Raw genomic sequence first — 13,076 nt, 5'->3', positions numbered from 1 at the left:
TTACTACTGGGTAGTATTTCATTGTCATAAAGCAACCTATATATCTGCATCTGTTGATGGATGTTCGGGTGTTTCCAGTTCTTTCTCTAGTTATTTTTGTTACTAGTTTTTAAAGTTCAGTGTTTTTTTGTTTTGTTTTGTTTTGTTTTTAATTATTTATTTGACAGACAGAGACACAATGAGAGAGGGAACACAAGCAGGGGGAGAAGGAGGGAGAAGCAGGCTTCCCGCCAAGCAGAGAGCCCAGTGTGAGGCTCGATCCCAGAACCCTGGGACCATGACCAGAGCTGAAGGCAGACGCTTAACAACTGAGCCACCCAGACAACCCAGTTCAGTGTATCTTAAAAGATGTTTCATATTTATTTATTCTTTTAAAAAAGATTTTATTTATTTACTTGACAGAGAGAGATTATAAGTAGGCAGAGAGGCATGCAGAGAGATAAGGGGAAGCAGGTTCCCTGCTGAGCAGAGAGTCCAGTGTGGGGCTCGATCCCATTATCCTGAGATCATGACCTGAGCTGAAGGCAGAGGCTTAACCCACTGAGCCACCCAGGCACCTCTAAAAGATGTTTCATATTTTAAATAACTACATGGAACATGAAAATCTAATCATAATTTAAAAAGCAATTTTCTAATAAAAATAGTTTTTCTGCCATAGTATATAAATTCTCTTAATCATTGTTCAAAAAAGAACATTTTTGGAGCATTAGATAATCCAGTGTTGGAAGAAAGAACCGTGTTTCAAGTTGGTTGACTAAATGGGATCTTTTTTTTCTTCTTTCTGCTAATATGACGTCTTCCAAAGATATTAATCCTTAAAGTATTTTAGACAAAACGAAAATGTAATTAAGAATGTTGTACTGTGACCAGATTAATATTTTACATAATGATAAAGCTTTTTAAACACTATTTGTTAGGCCTTTTTCCTCTAAGCCATTTTTAATGTGAAATCTTATGTCTAATTCCAGTAATAAGTTAATAAATTAATATAAATTTCTCTAATCTAATCTAATCTAATTTTCTAATCTAATCTAATCTAAATTTCTCTGATTGAATTAAGAGGAGGGGTCTGGGAACAATACTATAGTTCAACCTTATCATATCTGCCTTTTAAGCAACTCCGAGGAACTATCAAAGTCTTCTAAAATTGGAAATTACTGGTTTAGATGAACTCTTTAAACATTTTCGTTGTTGATATTGTGACCTCCTGCCTTATTATAATGTACATTTGGGACCAAAGATCTTGAGCCATTTACTTAAATGATACAGAAAATCAGATCAGAAAGAATCTGAAGAAATCATTTTGTCTATCTCCCTGTGTTTATGAAAACTTTTATTAGTGGAACACTACAAAAATCTTAAATGTAATTCTAACATATAAAATAGATCAGCTTTTTATATGTTTACTTATGAAAAAGTGAGAATATTAAGGCTGGTTTGTTAGGGTCATAAATACAGAATTGGTTATGATTTAAGACATTGGTAGTTTTAAAATTGACAAGTATTTAGAGTTACAGTGATAAAATGAATTTAGCCCCTGCCTGTAGAGAGCACACAGTCCAAAAGAGAAACCTTACATTTGTAATTAAGTGTATAAAATATAATGAAAAATTGTATCAACCTCAACTTTTATTTCAGCATTTAATTGTCTAATATTAAGAAAATTCTGACTGAAATTTATAAATGGTTTAAGATTCTCTAAGAGCATACTTCATTTAAACAGAGATGGCGGAAGAAATTTTCTTCTTGAATTGGTATAGAAATGAATTAACCTGGCAACAGAAGTTAACATGTCAGTGATCTTTAATGTATTAAAAGTATTTGGAAAAAAAAGTATTTGAGTGCATATTTTTTTATTAGTCTCAAAATGTATTTCAGAAAAGTACTAACAAAGTTTGGTGAACATTTTATGATACACTGAAAATGACTGAACTAAATAATGTAGAGCTATTCAGTATTTTGTAAGTTGGATTCTTAAAAGATGTTGAGTGAGGGGCATTTTATTCCATTCCTAAATGACAGGTAGGCTTTTAAATGTTATTAAATTCTCAGAGTAAAAATGTTTATTTTCAACTACATTTGAGTGCCACTGAACCATATACTTGGATTTATGTTTATATATTTATTTCATAAATGTGTCTATTAGGTATATAATTCTAAACAAATGTTTTAAAAAGTCATTATTTGTATATCTCATTACATATTTTGATTCCAAAATTTCTTAGAAATTGTTTTAAAAAATTGGTTGTCACACTGTTATGATCCTGCATCTATCACAATATTTTTAAAAATTGAATACAGTATAGTCTTTTTATTGATATAAGAGAAACATAAGATTACTACTGGTTTTTGTAAGTTGTGTGGTGAGTGGTGTAGACCAGGCATTTAAATAGAAGACATGTAACTTCCCTGTTTTCTTACTGTGAAACACATTAAGTCTGTCTCTATTTTTATTCATTTTTTTTCCTTTTTTATTTTGCACTCAAAGAGTTATTTTTCCTATCTATGGTTAATATTTATACCTGTGCTGGTATCTTAACTCCTTTCTACTTTAAAAGCCTTAAGCTGTGAATTATCCCTCTCTTTTCTTGTGGATATACAGCTTTGTACTTGTAGGTAGATACCTCCTATCTGGTTGTATACATGCTTATTAGATCTCTCTCATGTGGGCTGGATGAGGTAATGAATCCCTCAGTCATCCCCCACACTTTTTTCTAACAGTTTTCCTATCATTACCAATCCCCTAATCCCTTCACAGCCAGATTTCTCAAAAGAGTTGTCAACTCCCAATCACTTCTTAATCCAGTCTGGCTTCCAGTCCCATTACTAAACTGAAACAGTTCAGAGTAAGTTCAGCAGTGACCTCCATATTGCCAAAAACATGAACTTTTTATATGACTCATTCTATTTAAAGTTCAATTACAGGTCATATTCTCATTTCATTCTTATTCTTTCTCCACCATTTCATGAGCTTCTATTTTCAGTTATCAGCTATACACTAAAGACTCAAAAATCATATTGCCTGCTCACAACTGTCATCTGAGCTTCAGACTTACTCAGCTTTCTTCTTCATAACTCCATCCTACTTGGATGTTCAGAAATATTTTAACTTTGTCTAAAACCAAACAATGTTTTCCTCAAACTCCTTTCATAAAATCAAACAAAATTACAAAGCAGCTCATTCTTCCTGATTTTTCTTCCAAAATCCTTCCTGATTTACCCAAAGAAAACAAAAACATGAATTCAAAAATTACATGGCTCCCCTGTATTTATTGCATTTTTTTTACAATAGTCAAGATATGGAAGCAACCTAAGTGTCCATCAATTGATAAATGGATAGAGAAGATTGTGTGTGTGTGTGTGTGTGTGTGTGTGTGTGTGTGTGTGATGGAATATTACTTAGTCATAAAGAAGAATTAGATCTTGTCATTTGTGAGAGCGTGGATGGACCTAGAGGGTACTATGCTAAGTGAAATAAGTCAGACAATATAATTTCACTTCTAAGTGGAGTCTAACAAAACAAAAGAAATAAGCAAAACATTCATGTCTATAAATGGGTATGTTGGTGCCAGAAGGGAGGATTGGGAGCATGGGCAAAATAGATGAAGGGCATTAAGAGATACAAACTTCCAGTTATAAATAAGTCATGGGGATGAAAAGTACACAATAGGGAATATAGTCAATGATACGTAATAATGTTGTATGGTGATAGATGGTGACTACATTTGTGGTTAAGCATAGCATAATATATAGAATTGTTAATCACTCTTGTATACCTAAAACAAATACATTATATGTTAATTCTACTTCAATTAAAAAAAATGCATATATGAAGTCCAGTTCTTCATGAGAGGAATGGAATATTTTATGGTTAAGTGGAAATAAAAAAGTGTATCATAATGCTTAGTTTAAAATAAAGATAAAAGTTCTCTTTAAAAAAATCCATTCTTCCTGAATTTTCTTCCATGTTAAATGGCAAGGCTTTACTATTCCACCTTCCTTACTAATATTCAGTCTATCATCAGGACACTCCAGTTTTAATCCTTAAATATTCCTTAAATCATATATTAAATTGTATCTCCACTGTTTTTACCTTCATTCAGATTACTGTGATCTTTCACCTGGGCCACCCTGAGTAGCCTCCTAACTGGTCTTGCCATAACCTATCTTCCTCTCTCCAGTATATTGAAGCAGTTATATTCTTTTTCAAAATGGCAGATGTTATTGCTCTTAGGGTAAAAGCTAGAATTCTTATCTGGGTTTTAAGGCCTTCATAGTCTGTTTTCTTCTAACCTCTTATCTTTCTCTTTTAACATCTCTGGATTTTCTCTATCTTGTTCTTCTCTCAGTTTCTCAAATACCATTTACTTCTTGCCACTACCCTTTAACTAGATGACTCTGATTCTTTGTCTCTATTCAGTTATATTCTTTGGTGAAGTCAGACTTCCCTTACTGGGTCAGTATTTTCTGATATTTTCCCACAGCACTTCTCACTCATCACACTTTTCACAGTTATTAGTGTGATTCATTGTTTAATGTTTTCAACTGTAAATATTTTAATGTCTGTATATCTAACTATATGTTCAATGAAAGCATAGGAGAGTCATCTCAATGAGAGACTGATCTGTGCTCCTCACTGAATTACCAATGCTTAGAATATTTTCTAGCATGTAATAGAGTTCAGTGAGAACAAGATCATAAGTTAAGGTAAAATTGTAGCTGTTTCAGGTAACATTTGTTTCTAATGAGTAAGTTATACTGTATGCCTTTGGTGTGTAAATTGTAAGTTATGAGCATTAAGTTCATTTTAATATTTTTACATTTTAAATATTAACACTATAGATTGAAATTTTCTTATTTTCTTTGGATAAGTCTATCTTAAAATACTGACGATTTGTGGTTTCATAGTTGATCACTAGAGTGTGCTATAACATCAAGGCTCTTAATTGTGAAAAGTGGCTTCTGCTATTATATGGGTTTAGAAATTGTAAAGGAGTGTATAATAGTATACAGTATTCTACAGGAGTATTTTATCAGTATATTATATAATACAAGAGTATTATATAGGAGTGTATAATGGTGTCATGCCATCCATAGCTTGTCTGTTTGGTAAGTGGAAGTTAATGTTTTAAATAGCTGTATATTATCACTGATCACTGTATAATATCATATGATCACTGAGAAGGGAAATTGCTTGACTTTCATTTTTTAATTTCATTATAGAAAACATGAACTCATAAGTGAGCTTTTTAAAAAAGAAATAATGAAACAAAGTAAAATATTAATTCACCAAATTATATATGAACAGCATTCTGCTTGCCTCTATCAGGTGTATACATAGGAAGTGTTAAATATAGGTCTAGTCCCTTAAATATGTTTGAAATATCTAGTTGGTAAGTCTAAGTGTGCATACCTGAAAGGTAAATGAAAGGTCAAGAATGAAATTGGAATACAATATAACAGTATTAAGTCACAAGCAGTATATGATTTAAGTGCCAGGTGAGTGGAGAGGGAAAAAATGACTATGGGTTGGAATTATCAAAAAAAACCCAACTGAAGAAGGGCTTGAGTAATAGTTCATAAACACTTTTCTTATTCAGTGCCAAATATTTGATCATTATATGTATGGCCGTAATGAATGATGTCAAAAAAATATTGATTTATTGCCACAAGCTTTTGAACACAAAATGGGATTTTTAAGAGAGCAGAAGTGTAATAGAGATGGTGTAAATAGAGGTAATAGTGAGAATTATAGCTGGAAGACAAATGGTATGTTCCTTTAGGGAATTTGTGTGGCAAGTGTAATGGAGTTCATCTTAGGAAATTCCTCAAATCATGTATTCTTGTTTTAAATGTAGAAAATACGATTACCTCCACCCCCCACCCCCTCCCACCACCCCAGCCAAGGCTAGAGAAATCCAGGAATGGCAATGTTATTTGGGGATGTTAAAATGCAGAAAGGAGGGATTTGTGGAATTTATGTGTTTATTATTACTTATATGTTCTTTTTCATTTTCATGTGTTTTCTTTCATTTTCCTTCCACTTAAGCATCCCTTTAGTAATTCTGGGCAGAAAATGATCTTGTGTTTCTTACTGGCAAGGAAAGCTACTTGCAAGGCAAAAATTACTCTGCCAGCTCTAAACATAATTAATGTAATTGTAAATAATTGTAATTAATTATAATTTATAATTTGTAAATTGTAATTTGTAATTAAGCTAATACAGAATTCCTTAAAAAAATTAAAAGTCAGTGGTATGAGTAAGAAGTAATTTAGTTATTCTCAAAGTCTAAATTTGGTAAGATTAATGTTCAGTTTGAACAAAAATCCCTGAAAATAGATTTTATTATAGCCAGACTTTTAATGTTGCTTTTATTTTCAGAAGGCTAAATTTTATACAGATTGTCTATTGAGAAGTCTGTTTCTGTGTTGCAAATACCTACAGCTTAACAATGCTGTATTTATTATCTGAAAGCTTATCATGTTTTTGATATTTGTTTAATCAAAGCTCTAATAGTTTTGCTTCATTCTAAGATGAAATTTTCATGAACTTTCAGTTGTTTGGGTAAATTTATAGCTAATGAGATTATCCACTGAAAAAATCAGTAAGGGAAAGGCTTTTGGGATTACAATGTTAGAAAACAGATTTGAGTTTCAGTCTAACACAGTAGCCCTCTGTGAACCTTTCTGAACAAGATTAAGCACATCTAAAATAAGAATAATATCATACAGGTTTATTATAAGGCTTAATATCTGATAATGCATATGGAAGTACTTTATAAATGATAAAATGTTATACAGGCCAGTTGTTATACTTAAGCTCTAATTGCTTAAGTTTGATTTAACAAGGCCTAAATAGATACTTTAGTCCTGATAATCTGTTTTAGCCAGTACCATATCATTTTTCACAGACAGCTTGTAGATGCTCTTAATTAAATAATAAAGGATTCTACAATATTTTTCCATTTCATTGAAAGTGTCAAACACTTAGCCAATCCCAGACACTGGAGGGATTTTTGAATAGCACTCAAGTCATTATCTGTGTTTATTCCATATTATGCTTTAGTGCCCCAGAAGGCCTCTAATCTCTAATCTCAGACCGACTTTAGGACTTTTCTTTTCTTTCTTTTTTCCTTTCTTTCCTTCTTTCTGTCTTTCTCTCCTTCTTTCCTTCCTTCAAGGACTTTTCAAGGACCTTAACCATGGAATTTGCATTTAGTCACTAAAGTAGCACTCTATTCCATCAGAATGTAGAATTTTTTTCCCTTCATTCTGTAGCTATTCTAGTCTAGATACTCATCATCTTGTAAAATTTATTCCAGTAGCGTTCTAATTCATTTTCTTAGCTTCATTTTTCTCCTGGCTAGACGTTTTTTACTTCATCCTGGAAATTTCTCTTATTTTGGATATCATAGGTCAAGTCCTATTTTGGATATCATAGATTTCAAGTCCTAGAGCTTAAAACTAAGAACCTATAACTATACCTATTTTCAGTTCACTCAGTATCTACCATCTAGAGTTATCCGTAATTCAAAGGAATTAGGAACTTAAAAAAAAAAAAAAAAACCTGTTTTCATTTCATACTTAAAATCCTCTGGCTTTCTTATTCTGTTATTTATAAACAACTGTGTTCCACATATTCTGTTGGACATGAGGCACAGTTCTGTACCTTGAGAGACTAGTCCAGCAGTTAAGACAGATGTGAAAACAATAGCAACACAGTGTGGGAAGCTCTGTAATAGTAGCTGAAAGTGCTGTAGGAGTAGAGAGAAGGTGGTATTTGAGCCAGTCCTTAAAGAATAAGAAGACATTTGTAGTGGAATGGATTCTAAACTAAGGGAAATTATAGAAATAAAGGCAGGTTTATGATAATGGAAAACATACTGTACTCTGAGTGAAAAAGATCTGCTTTGTGTTCTGTTTCTGTTACTTCCCAACCTATGACTCAGGCAATTATATATAATATTCTTTGAGTTTGAATTCCCTAATCACTGTAATGGAAATAATACATGTTTTCTTTATAGAGTATTGCAAAGATTAAGTGAGATAAAATATTTGAAAATACTCTCAGTGAATTTATTTGCCCATGCATCAGCTCTAAATGTTTTAGCTTTCAATGTATTTTGTACTCTGGCACTCATGGTTCATTTTAACTTTAGTTCTCTTTTAATCTCTTCCAAACTCTAATCCTGCCATTCTATTAATATCTTTACTTAAGTTACCAAAGTCTTTTACCATTCCATATATTTTACAGCCAAAAACCCTATTTCAGTGCCACTGTCCTCAGCTTTAATGCCATTTCTTCAGTGAAGCCCTCATGTCCGTTTCTCCTATGAATCCATACTACTTTGTGCAAATTGGTACAAGTATCGGTTGTTTTATCTCATATTGTTTTATCATTGTTTATAGATTTTTTAAAAGATATTATTTATTTATTTGACAGATCACAAGTAGGCAGAGAGGCAGGCAGAGAGAGCGGGGGAAGCAGGCTCCCCACCCAGCAGAGAGCCCAATGCTGGACTTGATCCCAGGACCCTGAGATAATGACCTGAGCTGAAGGCAGAGGCTTTAACCCACTGAGCCATCCAGGCACCCCTATAAATAGATTTTTAAATCTTTCCTCTCAGAGTTTTTAGAGGGGAAGGGACTAAGGTTTTAGTTTTTGTTTTTGTTTGTATCTTAAGGTAGCCACTAGATAGTTTTTGACGTAGTGTTCAATGATTCATTGCTTGCATATAACACCCAGTGCTCATCACATGTGCCCACCTCAGTACCCAGCATATGCCCTCCTCAATACCCATCACCTGGTTACCCCATCCCTCCCATCCCCCTCCTCTCTGAGACCCTCAGTTTGTTTCCTGGAGTCCATAATAGTCTCTCATGGTTCATCTCTCTCTCTGATTTCTCTCCCTTCAGTTTTCCCTTCTGAAGGGACCGAGTTTTTAATCAGCCTGATTTTCAGCACTATAGTGCTATACATACCTAACAACTGTACAGGTAATCCATAAATAAATCAGGAAGTCAATATTTGTTTGTTCATTCTCTGACTTTGTATTAAACCTGCCTAGGCGTAAATTTGCTCATTCCTGAAAGAGGGCATTTGATTAATCCTGATAACTCTAGGTACCTTTCTAGCTATAAAATTCCATAATTAGGCCAGTCTCTGTAGTACCTTTGTTAATTTTTTTTCCCTTACAGGAAAACTTCTACCGCCTCATCCTATACCTCTTTTATTGTCTTCTCCATGAGGCCCTCTCAAATACCAAATCTTTATTTTCATAGTCCTTGTTAGATGGAGTCTAAGTTGTTTTCTGCTATATATCATTTTATATATTGTTTACTCATTTTGTGATTTCGTAGAAAAAAGAAATCATATCTTATATGTTTCCATCCTGGTTTAATGCCTGGCTTATTAAAGTATTTACTCTATTAGTTGTTCATACAATTTGGCTAATTATCTGGTGTGTATGTATTTTGAAACTTAATGCTAATTTTTCATTTTTATTCATAAACTATTACTAATGTAAAACTTTATTTACAAAGTTTTCCGTATTTCCTAATGTGTGTTTGATAATAGTAAATGGCTGTATGAGTATTATTAGAAAAATTAGAACATTTCTTGCAACATCTCTCTGGTATTTTATACACAGGATTTTATAACTACCTATAGATTCTTTTTTAATGGTTTTTATTTATTTGAAGAGGGAGCCTGGATGCTGGGCTTGATCCCAGAACACTTAGATCATGTCCCGAGCTGAGGGCAAACGCCAGGCACCCCTGTAGATTTTTTTTTACTTATAATTTTAAAGGTAAGTCTGACTTCCACTCATTAACTTGAATCCTGAGTCAGGACTTGTAATTCTTCCTCTGTATTTCTATTAGTAAACAATTTTGCTAATATTAGTAGAAGTTTTAACCTCTGGTTTTGGCATTTGTTTTGCAGTTGCTCCACTCATGGTACCCCAGGACCAGAAGGCAACCATATTTCAGATTTACCACTTCTAGACAGTCACAAGTAAGGCTAACTGATTAGCTTTGGAGCCTCCAAAGCTAAGCTATTGTTTAGTAGTGAAAGATAAGACTAAAAATTGGTAGTAGTATATTGAATAGAATGAGTTTTCTGACTACTGTCTATTCCATAGTTTGAGTTACCTTTCTGTTTGTTTATATCATTTCTGTTCCATCCAGCCTTTTGGTGTTTTCTAAAGTTTTCTCTATAGCACTGATCCAAATAAAATATTAGTTCTCCTTGCTTCTCTTTCTCATCTCACCATTCTGTAAAGAGAATGCAAAAGCTTCCAAGTCCCTTCATATTGTAGGTCACTGGGAAAAAAAATGTAACACTGTTTAATATTTCAGAGGAGAATTTATATGCAAAAATTTGCAATGATGAATGAGAACTCATTGTTACTATTCTTTTAGTCCCTGGCTGTCTTCTTCATTGACTGCTCCTTCCATGGTAGCCCCAGTCACTTTTGCATCTATTGTAGAAGAAGAACTACAGCAGGAAGCAGCTCTTATCAGAAGTCGAGAAAAACCCTTGGCTTTGATTCAGGTAGGTAATGTGCCTTTATGGATTTAATTTAGTGAAGGGCTAGATAACATTTCATCTTGAGAAAATTGTGTTTGTTTTCATCACAAAGGTACATATATTTATCATGTTAAAATGTAGTATAAAACTAAGGGACTCAATAGTATTAATTGAAGGAATTCAGGATAATTTAGAACAAAGCAATTGTCACAAGGGTAACTTTTTTTTTTTTTTTTAGCACTGGCAATGCTTTGGACTGTTTTAGTTTTTTTAAATAGTGATCAATAGGGCACCTGGGTGGCTCAGTCTGTTAAGCATGTGACTCTTGATTTTGGCTCAAGTCATGATCTCAGGGTCATGAAATCAAACTCCCTTTCTGGCTCCACACTGGGCAGTGGAGCTTGCTTAAGATTCTCTCTCTCCCTCTCCCCCTCCTGCCACACTCATGCGTGCTCTCTAAAAAATATAATAATAAAATTTTTATATATATATTTTATTACATAAATATATTTTATATATATATATATGTATGAAAGTGATCAGTAATGAACTTGGCATTATCTAGTACTTATGGATCAGTAAGTGTTCTTAGGTTGTAAGCCACAGATACCAACTTTGGCTAACTTATAGAAAAGAGAAATTATTAGAGGGATATTAAAATTCCACAGATTTAGTTGAAAGACCAGGCAGCCAGGGTTGGAAACAGATAAGACCCATAGTTGTCCTGAAGAGTTAGGAGATTTGGAAGCAGAAAGTATCTCACTGAAATTATTGGAATGAATAGATTCCAACAACTATTTTCAGGATTTTTTTTTTCTTTCTGTTCGAGATTAAAATTCAAGGGAGGGTGGTTATCTGATTATTCTTTTTCAGGCTTTAAGCCTTCTGCTTGCAAAGGGAATAGCAGGATACCTAATTTAGTTCTGCTGCATTGTATTCATAGAAAATGGTACTTCCACAAAAGGAGATTTAAAACCTAATATAATCCTGCTGAAAGATTAAAGCAAGTTTTTTTTTCACCCTTTTTTCAGATTGAAGAGCGTGCAATACAAGATTTATTGATTTTTTATGAGGCATTTGGCAACCCTGATGAGTTTGTCATTGTTGAAAGGACACCACAGGGACCACTGGCAGTACCTATGTGGAATAAGCATGGATGCTAATTTACTCTGGAGATGAAATGCATTTTTCATCAGTCATGATTGTTATAAAGAAGAGCTATGGAAAAAGAGTTCTTACAAATTTGGTAACATTCTAGAAAGAATGAGAAAGGATCGAATTTCTTTAGTACAGCTTAGGTGTGTAATGTCCGTATGATAAAAACAAATGCCACAGAATTGTGATTTTAGTAACTTTTTATGTAAAAATGTGAGAGGAAAAACTTCACTAGGTTAAAAGTTTAAGTAGAATTATTTCTTCTGAACAGTCTGAAAAGGAAAACATGAGTGATTGAAGTTTAAAATTTAAGAGTGAGGAATGAAAAATAACTCCATTTGAGAATTTTGGATAAATAATTTAGAAGATATTGCCAAATATCTGTTGTCACTCTTTTTTTTTTTAATATATGATATTGGTCAGCTTAAAGTAGGAGCATCCGCCATTACTTCTGATCCATTAATAGCCAAATTTTGTGTTTGCAGTTATAGTTTGTTTTCATTCTTGTCTTTTGATCAGGCCGTCAATGTTCCAGGTTTGTTTTAAGTGTGGACTGCTCAAATGCTGTATTATTTCAATTTGTACAGCACATTTTGCATTAAATTATGAAATACAGTGCAAAGAGAATGTGAATACTATTCTGAAGCTTAGTCCAAGATAATGGTTCCTTTATTAAATTTGGAGTCATTGTGTGTTGTTTTTTGGTGGGGAGGGGAGACTGCATAAAAACCTGATTATGAATCAATTTCTCGAAATATTAAAGTTTTCCAAAATAGATGATTAATTATACATGCAAGAATTAATAGTTTTGAAGACTCTTTACAATATTATGTAATCAGAAGTTCTCTAAGCCAGAGTTATATGAATAGACATATGCATTGTTTTCTTTACAGTATGATGTTTGGTTTTAAATGTTTAGATTTGTTAAAAACAAATGTTAAATCTGTGCTCCAGTAAACTAGACAAATTGAGAAGGTTAATGTTCTCATTTCTGAAACATAATCCTAGGAGAACATATAGGCAATTCACTGCTGTAATTCAGGTGATGGAAATATGTCTGAAACTAACTTAATACTTGAGGTTTAGCTCTACCTAAAACAGCAAATTTGTAAGCATATGTGCAATAAAAAATAATCTTGATCCATTTTAGTGTTAACATGTCTTCAATATCTGGTACTATATTGACATCTACCATAGGAGGAATTACTAGCCGGTGTTGTTTACATTGATGCTGTGTGTTCATTCCTTCAGTGCTTGAAAAAGGCAGTTTTCCTAAGATGCGTCTATGATAAGTTTTATATTATGTTTAACTAAATTGAAAAGAAATAGATTTTGTAATGTTTTATTGAAGTTGCAGTAAAGAGGCCTTTACTAAAGTAATTGCTTTATT

General features: G+C 32.9%; 1 protein-coding gene across 3 annotated transcripts in view; it reads left to right on the top strand.

The window, feature by feature from the left end:
• Positions 1-12,830, top strand: part of IBTK (inhibitor of Bruton tyrosine kinase) — a 93,550-nt gene extending 80,720 nt beyond the window's left edge. For all 3 annotated transcript variants that reach the window (XM_059400982.1, XM_059400981.1, XM_059400979.1), the window contains 3 exons: positions 9,944-10,015; positions 10,423-10,555; positions 11,563-12,830. In XM_059400982.1, the coding sequence (XP_059256965.1) occupies positions 9,944-10,015; positions 10,423-10,555; positions 11,563-11,694 (337 nt within the window). In that variant the 3' untranslated portion in view covers positions 11,695-12,830. The remainder of the gene's footprint in view (positions 1-9,943; positions 10,016-10,422; positions 10,556-11,562) is intronic.
• The last annotated feature ends 246 nt before the right edge of the window (positions 12,831-13,076 follow it).

This window comes from Mustela nigripes, chromosome 5 (genome assembly GCF_022355385.1).
Source record: "Mustela nigripes isolate SB6536 chromosome 5, MUSNIG.SB6536, whole genome shotgun sequence".
Classification (NCBI taxonomy): domain Eukaryota; kingdom Metazoa; phylum Chordata; class Mammalia; order Carnivora; family Mustelidae; genus Mustela; species Mustela nigripes.
This window is presented reverse-complemented; position numbering and strand designations above follow the sequence as displayed.